Raw genomic sequence first — 24,345 nt, 5'->3', positions numbered from 1 at the left:
AGACTCTGTTCTAGGACACCTCCATCTTTTCCTTGAGAGTGTTCACTGTGCATATTCCGTGTATCTCTCAAATTTATCTTAATGCCATGTAGGTCAAGAGGAATGAGAGGAAGGGGATATATACATATATTTTTTGTAAAAGTTTTGTTAGAAAGGATTTTTTTCAAAAATGGTTTATAGAAGAATGGCTGGCCGAGGTAGGCTAGTGGTTTAGGCTGATGAACAAGCACATTCAAAGTGAGGAAATCATTTTCCGCATTAGCTTATTATTTCCTTCAAAGTTAAGCGATGACTTGGGATTGCATATTGATTAAATGATTAAATGATCTTCTCGAGCCGCCTTTCAGTTTTCAGCTCAGGATGTTGCTTTGTCCTAACTTCTGCCTAGGTTACTTGAGATGTGTTTCCTAGCAGACATTTTCTTTTTCTTTGATCCTCACTTTTTCCTAGGCTACCCTTTTTGTTTGTGGGTCTCCTAGCAGACCTTGCCCTAATTTTTGCACAGCCCCCTTAGTGGGTTTCCTGCCAGGCTTTTGTCTTTGCAGCATTTGTGATCATCTTTCATTAAAGGGGGATGCCCCTTGCACTGATTCCATTTGGACTTTTATCCACAAGTCATGCCCAATTTGATTGATCTTTATGTGTTTTTTTATTGTGTATTAAGCCATCGTTTCTAATGACGTCCTTATTTCAAATGTACTTGTTCATTCAAGGTTTGTTGAAAAGTGTATGGCATTAAAATAGAATTTTCAATTTACACGTGCCCATTTAATGTAGCTTGAGGGCCCGGGCATGCCCCAAGTTCGTGATTCATACACAAAGAAAAAGAAGGAGGTTGCCCCTTAGAGAGGCCTAAGTCATCTAACCGTAGAGCTAGTCCTCCACTTGCATGGATGTGGCACTTTAGAAGATCTCGTGTAGAGGGAGGGCGCTTCAGAAGATCTCGTGTAGAGGGAGGTCCATTTTCAACCCATATCCTGAGCTTTTCCTAAGAAGTAGGAATGGGTAGAAGCGATGATAGAGCTTTCCATGGAGTCTTGCTTCTCAAGAGGAACATTCAAGCAGTCTCTCGATTTTTAGCTCGAACAAACATTGCTTCTCAATTTTTTTTTTGCCTAGAATGCCCTTTGCGAGTTTTCATTATAGCAGCTTCTTAACAAGCAATGCTTCTCTCTTGTTAAAATCATCTTTCAAGAAAGCTCTATTCATTTTGGCTCAGTGTTTGAGGGATTCGTCCTCCTCAAGTTCTATTCCGCTTGGATTTCACAGTTGTACGACACGGCTTTATCCTTTTTGGGCAAGAGTTAGCATCTTGATGATTGTGAATTTCTTTGTCCTAAACTCTTTATACATGGCTCACTTTCCATTACTTCCGACTAACGCATATAGGTTGATTTCTTTTTTTATTCTCATTTACTCTTTTTTTCAAGAAGGATATGTTCTAAATGAATGTAATGCAAAATGAAGAGAAACTTGATAATAATAAATATCAGTCTCATTGATTTGTTTATTTGTGAATGCTCAAATAGATTTTGACAGTGTTAACATATCAAAGCAAAGGCCCAACCATAGTATTTTTTTTTATAAAATCGATTTGGACTTTGTCGTATATTAGACCATTCACTTTTCTTAACTTTCTCTATATGTTGCTAATACCTAATTTTAACCTAGAATGCATGCCATTTTTGTTTTTACCTAAACTTTATCATGTTTTAATTAACTATGAGATATGATGCATGATATGAATATACATATATTTTTTAAAGGTATTATACATATATTTTTTTTGGAAAGGTAACTACTTATATGATGCTATGAGATGATGACCTAAGAATGTACAAAAAGTTATAAATTTCTCTATTTTTTTTATATTTTTATTATCAGTTTGCTTGTTTTAAAAAATTAATCCACTCTTATTAGAACAAATAGTGCAAACAAATGCACACATACATGCTTAATCAAGATACACCGCGAACAGTCACGTTTAAATCCTTGGTCTGTGGTCCCTACAAGAAAAGTGCATTGTATAGGACAGTTCTAATCTCACTGGTCTTAAGGGCCCCAAGGTGCCCCCATTATAGGGACCCAGTATATCTGTCACCGTCACCTGACAAACTCTAAGGACTGTCGTAGTATTTTGGGCTAGAGTAACCGGTTATCACCTTGAGTGTGATTTCCGACAAGGCTCGCAGGCTCCAAGGCCAAACTTGGGTCGGTCGTACGTCAACCACTCCCTATGTTTAATACCCTCATGCCCCCGGGGGTAGGGGGAACTGTTGTGTGCAAAGGATTGTGTATAGTTTTATTCAAACAGGTGCAGAATTTAAACAAACAAACAAATATTAAAACCAAACAAATAAAGCAAACAAAGTAAAGGGGAAAAATATTTAAATTTTTATTTTTATTTTATTAACTTCATCAATTAAATGGGCCTGACCCTCTTAAAACTTCCCCAGTGGAGTCGACATCTGTCGCAACCCGAAAATTTCCAATCTCGCAACCTATGGTTTAGACATCCTTTTAAAAGTCTCATTAATTAAGGAATGCCCAGATACCAGACTAATTCTTAATTAATGGTTTTGAAAATAGGTTCATGGAGTCGCCACCAATATTTTACTCAAAACATTGGAAAAAGAAAAGGTTTTTAAAGATCCAACAATGGCCTTGATAACCAAAATTGGGTTCGGGGGTCGGTTACGTGTAGGGAAGGTATTAAGCACCCTTACAACGCCCTCAATCGGTACCCTATGATGAAGTTAACATGATAAGAATTAATAAATTAAATATTGAATCCCCTTTATTAATATTTATTTACATATTTAAAATTTAAATTATACGACTGACCCTAAAATATCTACATGATTGCGTTTGTTATAAATAAAAGATAGAGATAAAAATGAGAAATAAAAGATATAGAAGAGGATTAATTGAAATACCTCTTGAACGAGCACTATTGAATCATCAAATATGGAGAAGGTGCTTTGTGGCGACCTTTCACACTACAGTATGCCTCATAAATCTCAAGAAATACAATAGGAGGGAGAGAGAAGATAGAGATGTGACACAAATCTCAAGAAATACAATAGAAGAGAGAGAGATAGAGAATTTTTGTGCTCAAAAGAGTCTTATTCATAATTTCTCTGGCTGCCTTGAGAACTGTGCTCGAGGCCTCTATTTATAGGAATCAGAAGGGGGCCAGAATGGCCCATTCCAGATTTGGAACGGCCCGTTCTGGGCAAGTCGTTATGTGCAAATTACGTACCTGGAACAGTCCGTTCTAAAAATGGACCGACCCGTTCCAGAGTGGAAATTAACACAAGTTGTCATTTCCAGAACGGCCCGTTCCGAATTTGACTTGTTTGGAACGACCCGTTCTGGTATTGGAATGACCCATTCCAGCCTACGACTCCTAGGTGTTTTAGTCACGTTGGAACGACCCGTTCTAATATTGGAACGACCTGTTCCGGGGTTCGAAACAGCCCGTTTTGGGGTTCGGAATGGCCCGTTCCGGGGTTCGGAACGGCCCGTTCCGATTTTGGAACAGCTCGTTCCGGGCTACTAAAACCACCTTATTTGGCCTTTAGGCCTTCTAATGTCCTGTCTTGTTGTTTGCCCGCTTTGGAAGCTCCTTCCCTTCATAACGTAGGTCCATTTCCTTGTTTGTGTGTCCCCGGACAAAATTGGGTGTCTAGATGGATAAAAATTTACAGCACGATAATGGTTTCTCAAACTTTGCCACTTAAACAAGAAAGTATAGTATTATGTTAGGATATGACAGCTGGGTTTAGGCCTACCACGATATTAGCTAGCTTAACTAAGCCACCTATGGGATTAGCCTATTGACTATCCTCCAAATACTACAACCCTTCGATACCCGGTTAGGAACTAAGTTCCCGACTTCGTACTTTACTCGAATTGATCGCTTGTAATTGGTATAGCTCGACCTGGCCCCTATACCATGGTCACTTTATACACGTGTGCCTCGACCTTGCCCACACATGGGATCAACTAAGTCCTAGAGGATAACAACACATCACCCACTCCAAGGGACAACTTCCCAAGGAGGCACAACTAACTCAATCCACACAATGGGATTAACAACTTCAAAATTATCTCTTCTAGTCCTAGTTATCAACAACTCATCATCACAGCACGATCAACATAGTTTTCAACTCATCATCTCAATCAACTTTCAACTTGAACAACACAGTCAACTCACAACTTTAACAACACGGTTTATCAACACAAAAACTCATCAACACTATTTAACAACACATTTCAACTTTAAACAACACAATTATCATCTCATCAGCTCAACTATCAGCTCATTTCAAATTTAAACAACACAGTCAACTCAACATCTCAATAGTTCAATCCACAATTTATAACTCAACCATCACAAATTAATATCTTTTCAACACATAGTACATCATACAACTCTCTCATCTAACAACTTACACACAATCTACTAATAACTTTTGTATCATCTCAACACCTCTACACACTTCACATCATACTTCTCACAACTCACAACATTATAATCATGTAATTCAAAACTCTCAACTAGATCATTTCATCATGTTTCACAAAATATAAGCAGTCAATACATAACAAAATAATTTTAACAAGTTAATTTCAACATGCTTCAACAATATCATTTGTTCAACATATAATAGATCAACACACAACTCATAAACAATTTCACAACATACAACATATTCAACATATAATACAACTCACCCATCATGTTTACCACTCATTTATCGTGCCAACTTACACAACATATACAACATGAATTAACCTAGGCACCCAAACAACTTTTAACTTAACCAAATCACTCCTTATGAAATGGAAACCTTCATATAAAATAGCGTATCAGAAAATTATACTACTCCTATCATGTTCATTCTTATCTCATATGAAATATAAGAAGATTTCCTACAACTCTCATTAAGACATCAAGTCCTAATTCCATCATCTACTTTGCTAAAAATTATAAAAACCGCAACAACTAACCTAAATCCTGACAACTTGACCTTTGCTCACTAAAAAGGTCATAACTGTAGTTCTAGACCTCCATTTTGAGTGATTCCAATGCCATTAGAAAGCTACAATCCAAGGCTACAACTTTCATGAAGACCAAAAAGTAAAACTATGAAAGAATAAAAGCTCTTAGCGCCTCCAAAGCACTCAATGCTTTATGTAATGTAGTTAGTAGACTGGCACGGGACGTTCCAAAATTGGAACGGGCCGTTCCAAACTAATAAAACAAGGGTGATTTAGTAGCCCAGAATGGGTCATTCCCAAATTGGAACGGGTCGTTCTGAACTACTAAAAAGGCCTATAAATCCTAGTTAGGAACGAGTCGTTCCAAACAGGGTCGTTGTGAGTAAAATGCAACCCCAGAATAGGTCGTTCTAGTTTGAGAACGGGTTGTTCTGGATGTGAATTTTACACATGGCGTTTGAGTCCAGAACAGGCCGTTCTAGATTCGAAACAAACCGTTCTGGCCACTCAAGACTTCTATAAATAGGCCACATGAGGAGAAGGAAGGGGAACTTAGAAAGAGGTTTTAGAGAGAAGTTTTAGAGAGAAGGACTCTAGGTTTGTGAGCTCCTTTCTTTTCAAAATTTCTCTGTATGATTCTTCTTCTCCTCTAGATCACTAATGTCTTCTGTCTTTTTTTGAAATTCAAAGTAGGGAGCTTGCTTTGGGGGATTGAAGTTCTAGGTTGAGCTTCGGAAGGGAATTCTACTTCTTCTTAGTTCTTGGCCATTTTGAGCCAATTTTCAGGTGAGGGAAGCTAGAATGTTTGTCATTTAGTTGCATGTGAGTTTAGTGACTCAATTGATGCATGAAAGTTGAGGATCCATGGCTAGATCGGAGAATTCGCTCATTTTTTGGGGTTTTGGGAAAAATGGGGTTTTTAGTGATTTTGATGCATCGGATGGGTGCATGTTGATTTTGAGCTTGTTTTGTGTTGTATGGAGCCTATGCATTATGTTTTTTTGTTTCCATGTGGTTGGATTTGCTAGTTTGGATGAGTTTTTGAACTCTCTCACAGGGATTAGGCCATGCACAAGTTGAGCGTGCTAGGCATGGAAGAGCTTAAGGCTCTTGGGTTGGATGTTAGGGAGGGCGTGATTTGGCTGCGCTGGGCGTGAGTGGGTTTGATTTTTTTGGATTGAAATTGATGCTCATGCATGTTTAAAGTAGAAGTTTTAGATCATGTATGTATGATATATGATGTATGGTGAGGTGTGATTCATATGTATGCTTGGTAATGATATATATGAATGTTTAAATATGATATGTAAAGAGTATATGTTCATATGTGTATGACTGTTGATCATGATGGTGGGCAGACCATGTATAATGTATGATGCATAATTGCATGTGATGCCTTATGGCATGAGTCTAGCCTAGGACTTGAGGAGAGGGAAAATATTTTTGAACTGGAAGAGCTCACATAGAGTCTCTTGAGAGTGGTGTTTGGATAGGCCACTAATATATGAGAGTGGTGCTCAGGTAGGCCACTAGATTTGTGAGAGTGGTGCTCTGGTAGGCCACTGGGTTGGGTGAGTCTCCTTTAAGTCCTTAGCTAGTGTTGGAGCGGAGTATGAGGTTGAGGGTTATTCCCTTAACCAAGTACTTGGGAAGGAGCGTGGATCCTTGCAGATAGTCGGTGAGAGAACTCTACAAGTGAATTGGTAATGCATGCCAAGGTCGTGGTAAGCCTGTACCCAACTATGCTATACCTGACAGTGGATTCAGACTTCCAATTGTGTAAGTGATATAATCCGAGTAAACCCGAGTGAGAATTTTTATCCTGTTTAGCTGTGACCGAGCGGGCGCATTGGGCATGAAAACGGTTGGGGTGGTTTCGGTAGGATTGGGATGTCACTTACACTGCTCTACTATTAGGGAGATCTCCTAGGTGTATGCGTGACGACACATTAGATGATTGATATGCATTGATATCTGTCATGTGTTGCATGATTGTTATTATGATGAAGTGTATGGTGTTTGACTTCATGTTTGATGAATGGATGATTGATTAAGATGGAAGTTCCTTTGGGACTTGATTTGGATGCATGTGTAGTATAGATTTTATTCTGTACTTGTATGATTGCTTTTTGAACTCTAGCTTACCTTTCTATTTCCATGTGGATGGACTGCGATGATCATACTTGTATGGGAGCAGGTCAGGGCTAGCTTGGAGTTAAGGTGACCGCTAACGGGGAGTTTGTCCTCGTGTTAGAGTTACCGTGTTGGGTAACTGTTTTGTTTTGGTGTTTGACCGGCACTAGGGAATATTATTTTGGATGATTTAACATATATATAATGTTATAATTTATTTTTAGAAAACTTAGTTATTATTTATACACTCTATATGTATGAGTTGTCCAATTTTAATATTTCTCTTAGTTCACTAGTAGTAGTAGTGCGGTCGAGTCTTTTGGATACTTTGTGGGGAGTGATCCTTCTAGGTTTCTGTTGTGTCATATCTCTGATTTGTGTTAGTTTTGGTGATATATGGTGGTATAGTGTTACTAAAAGAATGTTTTGGATTCTTTTAGTATGGTGAGGCCTTAGTATGATCAAATTGCTAGGGCCATGGAGATGATGGCCATGGCGATGCAATAGTAGAGTGCTCACTTTGCTCAGATGGAGACGGGTAGAGTTGCGATTGAGGAAGCTAGACCGGTAGTCTCTCAGGATGGGAGAGATTTAGCAGAGTTCAGGAGATGTCAACCTCCTTAGTTCAAGGGGGATTCAGATCCTGATGTGGCAGATTAGTGGTTGAGTGAGATGGAGAAGTTCTTCAGTGTCTTAGGGTCTTCTAAGGAGAGGAAGTTGGCCTATGCAGTATACATGCTGGCGGGCGAGGCTGAGTACTGGTGGAGAGGCACCAGGCAGATGTTAGAGAGTAGGAGTGTACCGTATAGGTTTTTATAAATAAATCCTTTAAGATATTGATCTTATATGCCTCAATAAATTAATTTACTTATTGTTTTAGCATACATGGATCAAAATTCAAATATGATCGTATAAATAATATTTTGTAAAATTTCATGAATTATACATGAATTTTTAAATTCTAACTAGGTGAATTAAATTAAAAAATTATAAAAATATGAAGGACTTAATTACAAATTATTTTAGTTTAGAGATATAGTTGAAAAATTCTCAAAAGTTTAGGAACCAAATAATATATTAAATAATAATATAATTATCAAGTTGTTAAATTTATTTATAATATTATATCTTTAAATAGTTAAACTATAATTTATTATTTAATGATTTATAAATGAGATATTATAATTTTAAACTATTTTCTTATTATATTTAATAATATTATTGTTCCTACCGTAAGTCCGCTGTCATCGTTATGATCACCGCATCCGAGGTATTGTCCGTTTTGCCTCGTTGAGCTGTCACGATTTTGTCCTTTAAAAGGATTTTCGGTGGGTTAAGGAGGAAGAGTGTTTATAAACTATCCTTAGCCTCGACTCCTAAGCGATGTGGGACTTTTAGGCATACCAGAACAAGCCCCCAGTCGATGCTAAGGGGCAAGAGTGGCCTGGACCCTCCTTCTAGCGCCAATGTTCTTATCGTAAGTCTGCTGTCATCATTAGAGTCACCGCATCTGAGGTATTATCTGCTTTGGCTCGTTGGGCCGTCACAATTTTGTCCTTTAAAAGGCGCCTCGGTGGGTTAAGGAGGAAGAGTGTTTATAAACTACCCTTAGCCTCGACTCCTAAGCGATGTGGGACTTTTAGCGATGGATAAAGTCTTCCGGCACCAAATCGGGAGAAACATAGAGGTGTACGTAGACGAAATGGTTGTCAAAACACCGTCAGCTGAGGCTCACGCTACGGACTTAGCCGAGGTATTCAATCAAATTCGAAAGCACAACATGCGCCTAACCCGGAGAAGTGCGTTTTCGGCGTCTAGGGAGGTAAATTTCTTGGCTTTATGATTACTAACAGGGGAATCGAAGCCAACCCAGAAAAATGCAAGGCCATCATACAAATGCAGAGCCCTCAAACTATCAAGGATGTCCAACGATTGGCAGGTAGGTTATTCTCTCTTTCTCGTTTCATACCTAGATTGGCAGAGAAAGTGGGACCTATCTTCACCTTGCTATGGAAACCAAAACATTTCGAGTGGACTGGCCAATGTGAAGAAGCCTTCATGAGCTTTAGAAACTTCCTCACCACCCCTCCGATCTTGCAAAGGCCGATTCACACTACTGACCTCCTCCTTTACTTGGTCGTGGCGGAAGACGCTGTCAATGCGGTGATAGTACAAGAGCATCACAAAGAGCAAACACCCATCTATTTCATCAGTCGAGTCCTTCATGACACAGAAAAATGATATCAGATGATCGAAAAGATGGCGTTGGCACTCGTCACCGCAACTCAGCGCCTCCGACCTTACTTCCAAAGTCACTAGGTAGTCGTCAAAACTGACTACCCAATCAAGCAGATATTGAGAAAACCAAAACTAGCAGGACACATGATCGCGTGGTCGGTAGAGCTTTCCGAATTCGGCATCAGATACGAAGCTAGAGGACCTCTCAAGGCTCAATGCCTAGCTGACTTTGTAGCCGAGCTCACCCCCACCTCACCGTCAGAAAGTTCGACTTGGACTCTACACGTCGACGGATCCTCAAACACTACAGGTGGAGGTGCATGCATTATCCTTGAAGGCCCTAACCATGTCACCATTGAACAATCCCTCAGGTTCGGGTTCAAAACCACCACCAACCAAGCAGAATATGAGGCACTACTCGCAGGATTAAGGTTGACACGGAGCGTCGGAGCACAGAAGGTGAGTTGCAACAGCGACTCAAAGCTCATGGTGGAACAACTCAGCGACACATATCAGACTAAAGATGTCCTACTGCAACGATACTACCATGTAGTGTCACAATGGACATCATCTTTTGAAAAATTCACTATACACCATGTGCCCCGAGAACAAAATGTTAGAGCAGATCTCCTGTCCAAGCTCGCCAGCACAAAGTGACCCGAACAATATCAGATGATCATCCAGGAAACCCTCAGCTCCCCTAGCTTGGAAGCTAAGGTCATCAACACCAATGACGTTGGAGACAAAGAATGGATGACCGACATATGGAACTATTTACAAGAAGGCATACTACCGGAAGACAACGATGAAGCTCGAAAATTGAGGGTAAGGTCATCTAAATTTATCATTGTGGCAGGTGAACTTTTCAAAAGAAGCATCTCATCCCCTTTGTTAAAGTGCTTGACCAAGGCCAAGCTGCCTATGTCATCGAGAAAATCCACTAGGGCATCTATAACATGCACTTCGGAGCACACTCAATGACAACCAGGGTAATCCGAGCTAGGTATTACTGGCCCACACTAAAGTCAGACTGCAAAGACTACGTGCAACGATGCAAAGAATGTCAGCAATTCGGTAATGCAAATCGGCAGCCACTGGAAATCCTCCTCCAAATGGCATCACCCTAACCCTTCGCCTAGTGGGGAATGGACATCCTCGGACCATTCCCCCCGCGAAAGGTCAATTGAAGTTCCTCCTCGTCGCGGTTGACTACTTCACTAAGTGGATTGAAGCTTGCCCGCTCGCCAAAATCACTGCCGAGAACGTACAAAAGTTCACTTGGAAAAACATCATCTACCGGTTCGGTTTCCCGCACTCTCTCATCACCGACAATGGAAGGCAATTCATCGCACAAAGCTTTGAAAGCTTCCTTCTAGAACTCGGAATCAAGAACCTCGCCACCTCGGTAGAACATCCCCATAGCAATGGTCAAGCTGAAGCCGCCAACAAGGTCATACTCCGCGAACTCAAAAAACAACTCGGAAGCGCTAAAGGGCAGTGGGTTGACGAGCTCCCGAGCATCCTTTGGGCGTACCATTGCAGACCACAGTCAACAACTCAAGAAATTCCCTACAGGTTGACCTATGGCGCCGATGCCATGATTCCAGTCGAAGTCGGTGAAACATCTCGTCGGTGGCACACTTTCAGTGGTGAGCAGAACATCCAAGAGACAACAACCAACCTAGAATTAATCGACGAACTCAGAGAGGAAGCTCAAATCAAAGAAGAAGCCTACAAACTTCGAGCCTCCAGAAGGTATGATGGAGGACCATCCTTGAGACATCATATAGGGCCTATCACAAGGTCCATGGCTAGGAGAGTAGAGGAAGATGAAGAGCACACCACACCAAAAGCCATGATCATCATGTGTGTGGATTTTGGGCCCTCTCCTTAGCTTGTTCCTTTCCTTTCCTATTTTGCCCTTGTATTTTGGGGTACATTAGCTATTAGAATTTTATTGTGTATTTTTATTTAGCCTTTGTATTATGGGGCAAAAATGGGCTTATGATTTATTTAGGGACTTAACCTTGACTAGTAAGGTCAAAAGTCCATTTCTTTCATTTTCTAGGACTAAGGGTACTTTAGTCTTTTTGTAGAGATGAGAGCCATTTCATTTGGGCTGCATCTAGGGTTCATTTAGGGTGCATTTGGACTTGAAATTTTTGGCCAAATGCTCCCAAGAAACCCTAGGATGCTCTCCTATCTCTATAAGTACTCTAGTCCCTCCACCTTGTACCCACTTTGGAATATATGCATTTTGAGTGAGCCTTTGTGCCTCAAAATCCTTCCTTAGTCTCCTCTCCTCTCTACCCTAAAGAGAGTTTGATTTTCCCTCGAGTGTCCTCCACCAACCCTTGGTGGAGAGAGCAAGCCAAGAGCACCAAAAACACCTTCCACCTTCCCACCTCCATTTTCGTCCACCTTCACCTCCACCCTTCAATATTATTTTTCCACCACCCTTGAGGAACATCCAGCCATCATACTTCTTCCTAGACCGTGGAGAAAGAGGGAGTTCCTCCTTGGAAGCCAAAGAACACACCAAACCCACTTCATTCATACTTCTCCAATCTCACACCGTATAACCTATTTTTGACGCGATTTATATTAAGCCAAGGTCGAATTCGAACCTTGGCGCGACTCATACTAAGCCAAGGTCGAGTTCGAACCTTGGCACGATTCATATAAGCCAAGGTCGAATTCGAACCTTGGCACGATTCATATTATGCCAAGGCCGAGTTCAAACCTTGGCACGATTCATATAAGCCAAGGTCGAATTCAAACCTTGGCATGATTCATATTAAGTCAAGGTCGAATTCAAACCTTGGCACGATTCATATTAAGCCAAGGTCGAGTTCGAACCTTGGCACGATTCATATTAAGCCATGGTCAAATTTGAACCTTGGAACGATTCATATAAACCAAGGTCGAATTCGAACCATGACACGATTCATATTAAGCCAAGGTCGAGTTCGAACCTTGGCACGATTCATATAAGCCAAGGTCGAATTCGAACCTTGGCACTATTCATATTAAGCCAAGGTCGAGTTTGAACCTTGGCACGATTCATATTAAGCCAAGGTCAAATTCGAACCTTGGCACGATACATATAAGCCAAGGTCGAATTCGAACCATGGCACGATTCATATTAAGCCAAGTTCGAATTCGAACCTTGGCACGATTCATATTAAGCCAAGGTCGAATTCAACCCTTGGCACGATTCATATTAAATCAAGGTCGAATTCGAACCTTTGCGCAAATTCTATTAATGGTCAAGTTTGAACCTTAAGGCCTAACGCGAAAATTAAAAGTCAAGTTTGCACCCTAAAAATTTTGACTCAAAAATTCTCTTTAAAGAAACAGCGCGATGAGCAATATATATATAGAAAATTCATTCAAAAAGTAATAAGTTCAATACAACACCAAAAGTAAATAAATTAAGCTAAGTCTATTACAACAAAAGGCAGGCATGAGAAACAAAGGCTTAGGCAGTAGTGTCTTCACTAGCACTCTTAGACAAGTAGTCCTCATTCACTAACTGCCCATCTCGGACATCCTTGTCAATGTGCATCAGGGAGAAGTCCACCTCGGGAGCAATTAATCGAGCCTGGCGAGCTACCTTGGCAAATCCCCTCTTATGCTCAACTATCACGGCGTGCTCGGTCTCATGAAAAGTCTTCTCCACTTCTCTCTTTGAGGAAGACAGCACCTCAAGGTCCAACTTCAAGGCACTTACCTCCTCGCCCTTGCCAACCAAAAGAACCTCATCACAGAGATGCTTCTCTTTGGCTGCCTGCAATTTGGCTTTCAAGGCGACATTCTCCTCCTCCAGAAGTCGTACTCGACCCAGGGCAACCTCAGCCTTGCCCTTGGCCGACTTCACAGCACCCACTAGCTCGCCCACCTGGGTAGCATAGGCCTCGTTGGCCTTCATAGCTACCTCCAACGACTTCTAGGTCTTGGAGAAATCCCTCCTCAAAGCTGGAAGCTCCGCTACACCTTTTCACGCTCTCTCCAGCTCAGACTTGTGTTTCTCTGCCAACGTCGCCTCTAGTGGTCCACGATGGCGATTGATCTCTACATGAAGACCTCCGCCAAGTCCAGGCCCTCCACTGGTCCCACCTTCTCTATCATGGCCTTGTCGGCCACAAATGTCGGATCCTCTTTATAGAACCCCTCGATGGTAAGGCTAGAGCTCCACAATGATGTCACATTGGGAATGATGCTGACGTGGTTCAACCTCGCCAAAGGCCGGCTGACGTCAACGTGTTGGACAATGCACCTCGACTTTGAAGTTGAGGAAGCACCAGGGTTCGCCAAGGTGGAGACCGGAGGGGCCGCCATTGGAATAACGGGAGAGCTTGGACCCTCTTCGATAACCCTAGCCAAGGCTGATGCTGGAGTCGCCTACGACAATATCATACATCTCAATATTTTTTCTATGTTACGCAAGATACATATGGAAAGCAAAGAAACCAATTTAAGTACAATACTTGTGTTAGCGGAATAGCCTCCACTACGGGCTCCATCAATGGTGACTCAGCCCGAGGACTACCGGTCAGATCAATCGTACCAGGAGGATTGGTGATCTTCGACGTCACCTCCTCCAAAACTAGAAGACTCGAGGTCTCCCCGACCTCGCCGGCCCCCCTCTTCCTCTTGAGACGAGTCTCTAGAGGAGCGACCTCCTCATCAGGCTCAGGCACCTCGAGCTCCTCGGTGTTGAATTTTGCCTTTAGCTCGCGCCATTTACTCTTCCCCATCAACTCTACAAACAAACATTGCGAACACAATGATTAGGAAAACAACACAACTCAGAAGAAAAGCAACAAACACAATACCCAAATACTCACATTCCAACCCCCTTTCTTTATTCTTCAAACCCGCCATGGACAACACGAGTTTGCTATCCAAAGGGCGTGGCAACTCCTCCAGGTCGGCAATGTCATCCTTGTCTGAGTATGACAAATGTATACAACTTGACCCGTTAAATTTCACTGGGCTCTGTTGCCAGAGGAAAGGGAACCTCGGCTCCCCCCCAAAATGGAAGACCTTATCGGTCATCGGATCATTGTTTATAGGTCGGATCCGGAAGAACTCCTCTTTAAATTTTTTGTACGATTGGGAGTAAAGTTGAAATAACCCTTCGGACTTAGTCCCACTCAAGGACACTCAACCCAGAGGAGGTTCACCCAGCTTAAGATGGTAGAAATGAAGGAAGACAGGCAAAGAGGCATTCATCCCCAAAGTCGAGCACAGAACCTGAAAGGTCCGCAAGAACCCCCAACTGTTGGGATGCAATTGACAAGGGGCCACGTTTATAAACCTAAGGAACCCACATTCAAACTCCGTGAAAGGCAGGAAAACGCTGAGGTCCCTAAAAAGATAGCGGTACATGTAGAAGAGCCGAGTGTTCACAATACCCACCATATACACACGCTCTCCAGGTTGGCAAGGCTCAACCCGGATGAGCTTGGAAACAGGTGACCTACTAATCACGAGTGAACTACATGCAGAGTTCACATCGTGATAAGACCTGAACCAACTTTCGAAGGTACCCACATCTCCTCTAACCCATTCATACCCAGGGACGGAGATGGCGGGTGCGAGTCCTTGGGGTTATTACCCCCTCTTTTTCTTAGGATCGTTGTCAGCAGCGACCGCCTTTGCTTTGCCTTTCCCTTTGGCCTGCCTAGAAGCGGCCTTGGGAGGATTAGAGCCCTGACCACCCTCACTAACCATCACTCACAGCACTACTAACGAAAAGGGAAGAGGAAAATGGAGAAGAAGAAGAAGTACCTGATACTCCTTGAATAAAGACAGGACAACGACGAAGAATGGTGAAAGTGTTACTAAGAACGGTGACAGAGAAGGGGTACAAAGAGAGAAATGTGCAAAAGAAAGGCACGCGTGAATGGGAAGCTAATAAGCAAATGAGGAAGAGACCAAACACGCGAAGGGGAAAAAGCCCAAGTGTTTTAAAACGCAGAAAACAAAAAAAGAAGCAGAGCATTAAATGGGGCACATAATGACAAGGTGCATCCCATCATTACGAGCCGCCACCCTTCATTTAAAGCTGCCCAAGCATTTGAGATACGAGGCGACACTTTATGACACATGGTGTTTCACCCAAGAGGCAAAGACGAAGAGTCGCGACCCTCGACGAAACTTGGTATCAGCTCCTCAACTCGAGGTCTTTAGAGCTTGGGGGGCTAGTGTACTATCTGCGTCAAGGAGCCGAGCTTGAGCTCGGCAATGAAACACTAAACGACATCGGTTATACACCACATGACATCGGCCAGAGCAAAGGCCCACTATCTACCGGGCCGAGGTCAACCTCAGGCCCAAATCAACGTCACCCTCGCCTAAGAGGAAAACCCTAATTCACATCAAGGTACGTGTACTATATATATGAGACGATTACACTATCAAAGACTAACTTTAGCATCAGAGTCTCTTTTGTAGGTACTACTCCCACCTCGGAGCAGTCGACGTACCCAGCAAAGAAGGCTCACCAACCTTTCCCAGCTGATCGTCTCCCTCGACCGATCTCAAGTAAGAACAATTATAACATTTATTTAGTACTTTCTTTTCTTCTAAAACAAAATAATAAGTTTAAAATCTAAATTTCAGGTCTAAATTAAATGCAAGACTTTTTAATTCGTGTTGATAAAGTCCGTATCATAAAATTCATGCTATAAATGAGTTCGTACCAATCTAGTCAAGCTGATTACGGGTTGTTCACATCTTTATTTAATTTTTCTAAATGACTATAAAATATTTAATAATTAAGAGATAAAAAAAAATTATAAATTTTATAAATTTTTACGCAAATGATTAAATATTATATATATATATACACCACACGAAATCGGCCAATAGAAAGGCCCACCATCTATTGGGCCACGACCAATCGCGGGCCCAAATCAACCTCATCCAAGAGGAAAATCCTAATTTACATCGAGGTACGTGCACTATACATACGATACATTCATACTACCAAAGACTAACTTAAGCATCGGAGTCTCTTTTGCAGGTACCCATCCCATCTCGAAGCAGCCGACGTACCAAGCAGAGGAAACTCACCGATCTCGCCTGCAGATCGTCCATACACCCAGGGACGGGTCCATATTGTCAAGAGTGGGGGCAGTTGCCCCACTATTATTTGACACATACATATTTTTTTAATTCAAAAAATAATATATTTTATAATAAAATAAATATATTTGTTTAAATTATCATATATATATAATATAGATTTGGAGAAAATATTTATTTATTTGATGTATGTCAAATTTTTTAAGGAGATTAATTCTCGTATGCGATAAAAAATACTCCTTAATAATGAATCAATTTTTAATAAAATAAAATTTGCAGTATGTATGTTTACCTTTTGTGTTTTCTATTTATTGTATACGTTGATTAAAAAAATCAAAATAGTAAAATTGTATACTTGATTAAAAAAAATTAAAATAAGAAAGATCGGAAAATTTATGTTCTATTTAGAATTGTTACTATAAAATATATTTTAAAATAAATTATCATCTAAAAACATATATTAGATATTAAAAACATGTTTATATCGTAAATAAATTAAACTTGATTTTTATAAGATTTAACATATTTATTTTTATATTTTAATAGTGTTAAATTATTATAAAGTAGGTCTTTAGGATTGTAGTTCTAACCAAACACTTAAAAAATATCTATGATAGATAAATAAGTCATACTTAGGATAAATAATTTTAAAGAAAGTTAGGTTCAAACCTACTAAATTATAATGAAATCTAGTCTGACCTAATTTATTTTCGTCTTTAGTTATAATCGTAGATATAAAATCTTGTAAAAAATAATTATGATATATATTTATGCTTTTAAAAATTATATGTAAAATTTTTAATACTACAAATATATGAATAAGTATTGCCCCCACTATCTAAAATTTCTGGATCCGTCACTGCATACACCCGATCTCAGGTGAGAACATCTAGCGCCCATCGTGGGACCGATCAAGAAATCTCTTATCGGCCAATCTTATGATTCTCACCCGAAGCCATAACAAGAGAGAAACAAACAAAGAAGAAAACGCAGCAAGAATGGAAGGAAAAGCGACACTAAGATGACTGATCGAGCAAGTCGATCAAATGTGGCAACAACATACCGTCGGCTTGGAGAATATGCGCACTCGACATGAGGCTGATCTAGCGGCGCTACGGGCTTAGAACGAGCGCATCCGCGCCCAGCTCCACCAACATCCTCCAAACCCACATCCTCAACCAAGCAATCACCATGAGGAGGAACGTCAGTCAGTTTCTCCATCACCGACCGCGCTTAGGACAGCTACCCACAGGTCAACGACACATCGTTAACGCACGCCTACACAACGATCGGATCATAAAGTCAGCAATGCACGAACAAGGCAAAGGGCGAGCATTCATCATCATCCCTTTGTTGATGGCATCATGGAGACACCCCTCCCCTTTGGATGGAAACCCCTAAACATCGACCGTTACGACGACACCACCGACCCATATGAGCACGTCGATCTGTACGTCAGACAACTGAACTTATACACTAACGACCATGCTATCTTGTGTAGGGTTTTTCCAACCTCGCTGAAAGGCTCGGCACTTGCATGGTATACCCAATTTCTAGCAGGATGGATTGACAACTTTGACACTCTGGTGAGGTGTTTTACGGTGCAATACGCGACAAGTCGACCGCACCACATCACATCCGCCGCCTTATCCAACCTCAGACAAGGCGATGACGAACCACTGTGAAAATTCATGGAATGATTTGCCAACGTCTCCATTCAGATCCGCAACCTGAACCCCGAAGTTTCCTTACATTTTATGCACATGGCATTGAAGTCGGGCCCTTTCATCGACAGCCTTTGTCGATGACCTCCCCCGGACATGGATGAGCTCCGTGCTCGGGTTGCCGGATACATCCAGATGAAAGAACACACTGTGTTCTACGACTAGGACCGTGGAAAATCACCAGGGAAATAAGACCACGGTCACAAAGATAAGATGCAAGTTTCCAACGACAGCCAATTCAAAAAACAACCGCAAAACAAAGGCGGGAAGTACAACTTCTACACCCCTTAAACACGCCTCAAGTTCACATACTAGAAGAAGCCATTAATGCCAACCTGATTACCCTGCCACCACCCGAGCATAGCCCTAACAGTGCCGACAAATCTAAACATTGCCGCTACCATAGAAACTATGGTCACATCATCGTGGAATGTCGAACACTTAGGGACTGTATCGAGGAACTCATCCAGAAGGGCACCTCGGGCAGTACGTCTAGCGATCACAATCCCGTAGGGGCGGCTACCACGGTCACGGTCGAGGATGAGGACGAGGTCGAGGCTCTAACTCCCCGGCAGACCAACCCTCCAGATCCCAGCAAAATTTCGATGGGGAGGTCCAAGCCGAGGTAAGTCATGACACAGGCACGACTCCCTTACGCAAAATCATGAATACAATTGCAGGTAGATTCGCAGGGGGTGGCCCAAGTAGTTTGGCACACAAGAGACACTTACGGAGCATCAACAATGTCCATGTGGACTCCTCGACTCCGCAACGCAACACACCACCAACCACTTTCACAGATGACGATTACACCGGCATCTGTCCAAATTAGGACGACCCGATGGTTATCGCAGTGGAGGTCACCAACTAGGAAGTCCACAAGACATTGATCGACCAAGGAAGCTTAGTAGATGTCCTATACTGGCTGACATTCCTAAGGTTAGATATCCCCCACTCTCTCATTCAACCTCATACAGAACCCATAGTCGGTTTCGCAGGTGAACGTACGAGTCCACACTCATGGTTATATAGAACTGCTGACCACCTTCTGGCCACCCCCCAACTCAAGGAGAACAATGGTCAGATACCTCCTCATCGACTGATAGAACCATGCCAAGGCCAAGGAATCCAATAGGTGATACATTAAAAGAACCAAGAGGAATGGGATGATTTGGAAGACCTTCCATATGTTTATATATAAAATTGTACATAGTTTCTTACTTTTTGCCTTTGTATTTTTGAGGATCTTTATTTCATTTTATAGACCATTGTATATTGATTATAGGGTAGGTTACTTGGAGACTTTGACTCCATTTAACCTAATTTTGAAGTACACTCATTTTCTATTTTTTCAGTAGTAGAAGTGGGGTGACATTTAGCAATGCTTGAGGGTGTGACTAGCAATTGGGCTAGAATTAGGCCTAGGCAAAGTTTTACATATTGGACTCATTTTGCTCCTAATTTTTCATAGGTTTGATCTAGCTAGGTCTCATCATTTTTGGATGGACTTAACTAGACCAAACCAATCATTTTTAGAATTAATTCAAGGAGCCAAAATGATCCAAATCCGCCTAGCTAGCCTTGTTCCTCCTTGGCCAAAAATTGCATCTCTTCCTACAAGCTTGGGAAGCTTGTGCTACAAGCTTCTCCTTAGCTTGCTTCCCAATCAATCTAAGTGAGAAGCTTGTTCCACAAGCCTCCTAACTAGCTTGGACGGTCAAGCCAACCAAACCATGGATCACTTGAACCATGGTTAAGGTTAGCTTGCTCCCTAAGCTACCTCCTTCTATATATTTGTAACTCTAACCTTTTACCTCACTTTGGATAAATAATATTTAGAAATTCTTATAGAATTCTCTCTTCCAAAGCCTTAGAATTTCCTGGAGAACTTTCTCCCCTAGGTTCCTTCACAAAGGTTTCCAACCTTTGTGCCTTGGTGCCTCAACCCTCTAGCATATTGAAGAAGCTACCGAACCTCCTTGTTGCTTCTCCACCATTGAAGCTTCTTCAAGGTGTTTCTCTCTTCAATCACGTGTCAACCTCAAGAGAAGAAAGGGATTAAAGGTGGAGAGAGAAGAAGAACATCAACCACTTCTACTCACTTCCATCATTTTTGGTATCTAGAGCCTTGGTGCTCTTGAGGTTATGTGTTTCTAATTTTCTTCCTTGAATTTGTGTTGTATCTTCCTTGTTCTTTGTCTAAATTTGTGTTTGCTGTATGGATCTAAGTCTAATATATACTCTGGTGGATCCTATTTGTCTCATAAGAATTAATTGATTCATGTTTGCTTATTCCTATTTTTCCTTGAATCAATTTGTTGTGTGCGTCTAGGTATTCATTGTTCTTGTGCGTTTTACTTTGTTTGAGTCTTCTCTATTCCATTAACATGAGTCCGTGATTGGACAACATAATATAGTATGTGTTTTTGATTTTGAATCCGATGTTTTGTCTAGAAGTCATGTGTAGTTCCTTACTTGTCACAAATTCCTAGACTAACTTGTGGTACTTTGTTTATATGTTGATTTTGGCGTCTACTATGTGTTTCAGATTTTGCTTTGTAATCTTTGTGCCTACCTATATGTGTTTTTTATTTACATATTTGAGTTCCTAATTTGCTATTAGTTCTAGAAAATTTCCTAGAGTTAGGTTTCCTTTATGTCACATTAAAAAGTTTGTCAACAAAATTTTGTAAACACTTTTCTATTAGGTTTTCCTTGAGTTTTGTTGTGTGGCTGAAACTTGTTTCAATTTTTTAAGCATTAAAACAGAGGCAAAACAGAGGTATATGTGTTCTAAAAGCATTAGAAAAAAATAAAAAAGAAAGAGTGCTTAAAAATTTGACTTAAAAATAGTACAAAAGTGTGAAGCACTAGTTGAACATTTCAATTGTATACCTCTTGTTTTGAGTAAAATTTTTGGCAGCAATTTATTTGCTTTAAAGACCGAGATTCATACATGTTTAAAAGGCATTAAACTCATGTACAAAAAGAAAAGGAAAAGTGCAAAAGAAGTTATAAAAAGAATCATAAAGAAAGAGTACAAGAAAAATCCAAAGAGTGAAATTTTTTGTAGAAAATTGCTCTCAGTTTTTGATAATTTGTGTGTGCCTTGCCTTCAATTTTTCTGACCAGCCACATATCAATTGAATTGATTCTTATTTTATTTTATAATCTTTAGCTTTTATTTTGTAATCTAATCTAGTTCCATTGATAGGTTTTCCTTTGTGTGCTAGCCTTTCATTGGTGCCTTAATTTTTGCTTGTATTTTCTTGGAATTCTTTCTAGTCTTGTCTCATTTCTTTCCACCAATTGGTGTAGCTGTTTCTAATTTTCCCTTTTCAGTTTTTTCTTTAATACTCCAGCAACTTAAGGTGTGTTGAGTGCTTCTTGAAGGTGTGGAAGGCCAAGTTCAAAGGAAAGCCAACTTTGACAGCTTTGGGTGGTGGCCTAGGGAGTTTGCTTCTCCGTTGGAGGAAGTACTTTGGGAAAACTAAACACCTAGGAGTGACCAACATCAAGGTTTCTTCTAAGAGAGGAGTGACACACTTGTGAGGATTGGAGGCTGAATTGGAATACAAGGAGAAACAACATTTGTGAAAATTTTGTGAAATTTGTGACTAGTTTAGAGACCGAAATTTTTGTTACAAAATTTTCCTTGAAAATCCGTCTCTAAATTTGCCACTAATAGTGGCTAATTTTGTTTTTCTTAAAAATTAGGTGCAGACATTAATTTCATTTAGTGTGAATTTTCATTTCATTTGGTGTGAATTTACATTTCATTTGGTGCAAATTTACATTTCATTTAGTGTAAATTTACATTTCATTTGGTGCAAATTTGCATTTCATTTCTTGTAAATTTCAATTTTTCTCAATTTTTGTACAAGGCCTTTTTAGGAGTGTCTTGGAATTCCTTTGGTGTATCTCCATCTCTCCTTAGTGTTTTCAAGTAGGTAAAAACGTGTAGTACTGGTGAGAGTGGTCCTTGGAAGTCTTTGGTACTTTCCAAGCTCTCACTTAGGTTTATAGCTTGAAACGCCTAGTTTATGTTTTCTTGCCTTTAAGTTTTCATGAAATTTAGGTTTTCATTCAATTTATGTTTTAAGAAATTTATGTTTTCATGTCATTTATGTTTTCAAGCAATTTATGATTTCAAGCATTGTTAATGTACACATTAGGCACTTGCTTGTTATTTTCCTTTTTGAAAAGAACTTTGTGAAAACATTTTTGTGCAAGGAAAAAGTACAAGTGGGTTTAGAGATTTTTACTTGAATTGGGTTGGTTATTAAGTGGCTCTTTGTAGCTCACCTCCCTCCATAGTTCAATTTGTACTCTTAGACCTCCAAAATTTTATTTTCCTTAAAAATTATTTTTGTGTGAAAATATTTTTTTGCTAAAAATGTCTCAAAACTTTGACTATAGTGAAAGTGATGGCTCTCCAAAAAGTATTTCTTATATCACTAAAGAGCTAAAATCACTTAAACTATGGAGGAAGCAAGAAGCCATTCAAAAAGAGAAGGATAAAATTGAAAGAGAGGCTCAACTTGCTATCCTTGAAGAGGATTTGAGGATTCTTAGACAAGAAGAAGAAAAATTAAGAGAAGAAATGATAAAACAAAAGAGAAGGAGTAAGAGCTCACACTCCCAATACACATCCCCAAATGAAAGCATAAATCTAGGGGATCACTACCAACCCGCACCTAGGAGAACTATTAAGCCTAGGGAAGTCAAAGTTGACCTCCTATAATTCTTTGGAAAAAATGATGTGGAGTTGTATCTAGATTGGGAGATGAAGGTAGAGCAACTCTTTGCTTGTCACAAGGTGAGTGAAGAGAGAAAAGTACCCCTTGCAACCCTTAGCTTTCAAGGGCATTCAATGTATTGGTGGACCTCTTTGGAAAGAGAAAGGCACCTCCACAATGATCCTCCTATCCAATATTGGAATGATCTTAGGAGTTCATTGAGGAGGAGACACATTCCCTCTTACTATGGTAGGGAGCTTATGAATAAGCTCCAAAGGCTCCAACAAAAAGATATGACTGTTGTGCAATATAGGCAACAAATAGAGCTATACATGATGAGGGCATGTATTAGAGAGGAGGAAGCCACCACTGTAGCTAGATTCCTAAGTGGTCTTAACTTAGAGATTAGAGACCAGGTGGAGCTACTACCCTACAGGGACTTAAATGACTTAGTTTAACTTTGTGTAAGGGTAGAACAAAAAATATTAAGAAAATCTTCTTCTAAAAGAGAAAGATCCCACTCTAGATCTCATAAGAAAGGCTACATGGAGGAGGAAAAATCTTTTGAAAAGAAAATTATTTAAGAACCCTCCAAGGAATTAGCTAAGAATAAAGAAAAGAATAGAGATAAGGGTAAAGGTCTCATCACTCCACACACTAGCACAAAGACTAGTGATATCAAATGTTTCAAGTGTCTAGGGAGAGGCCACATTGCTTCTCAATGCCCTACAAAGAAAGTCATGATCTTAAGGGGGCATGACACTTATAGTAGTCAAGAAGAGACTACTACCTCCTCTTCAAGTGTGAATGAGGATGAAACAAGACTTCAAGTGACCAAAGTGGAGTCTGTTTATCCTTATGAAGGAGAACTCCTAATGCTTAGGAGAATCGTTAATAGTCAACCTAGTGGTACTCTATCTCAAAGAGAGAACATTTTTCATACTAGATGTAATGTTTTAAATAAAGCATGTTCTCTCAATGTAGATAATGGTTCATGGTGCAACTATTGTAGCACTAGGTTGGTTAAAAAGTTGAGTTTAATTACTATTCCACATCCTCAACCTTATCATTTACAATGGCTTAATAAGGATGAAGACATAGTAGTTAGCCAACAACTGAAGGTCAAGTTTTCCATTAGGAAGTATGAAGACCAAGTTTTATGTGATATAGTACCAATGGAAGCTTTTCATATTTTGTTAGGAAGACCATGGCAATTTGAAAAGAAAACTATGCACAATGGTCTTACTAATGAAATTACCTTCACTCATAAGGAAAAGAAATTTGTGCTTTATCCTCTCTCACCTCAACAAGTGGCTAAGGTTCAAGCACAAATGAAAATCAAAAGAAAGGAAGAAAAAGAAAAAAAAAAGAAAGCACTTTGTGTAGGGAAGAGTAAAGAGGAAGAAATA

The 24,345-nt window shown here is 40.3% G+C and overlaps 1 protein-coding gene across 1 annotated transcript; it reads left to right on the top strand.

Annotated features, from left to right (window-relative positions):
• The first annotated feature begins 9,522 nt into the window (after positions 1-9,522).
• LOC145954112 (uncharacterized) lies at positions 9,523-10,035 on the top strand. The gene has a single exon (XM_083067841.1). It carries the CDS (start codon positions 9,523-9,525, stop codon positions 10,033-10,035), a length of 513 nt encoding a protein of 170 aa, XP_082923967.1.
• Positions 10,036-24,345: the final 14,310 nt, after the last annotated feature.

This window comes from Cajanus cajan, chromosome 1 (assembly GCF_000230855.2).
Source record: "Cajanus cajan strain Asha chromosome 1, NIPB_CcT2T_4, whole genome shotgun sequence".
In the NCBI taxonomy this organism is placed as follows: domain Eukaryota; kingdom Viridiplantae; phylum Streptophyta; class Magnoliopsida; order Fabales; family Fabaceae; genus Cajanus; species Cajanus cajan.
This window is presented reverse-complemented; position numbering and strand designations above follow the sequence as displayed.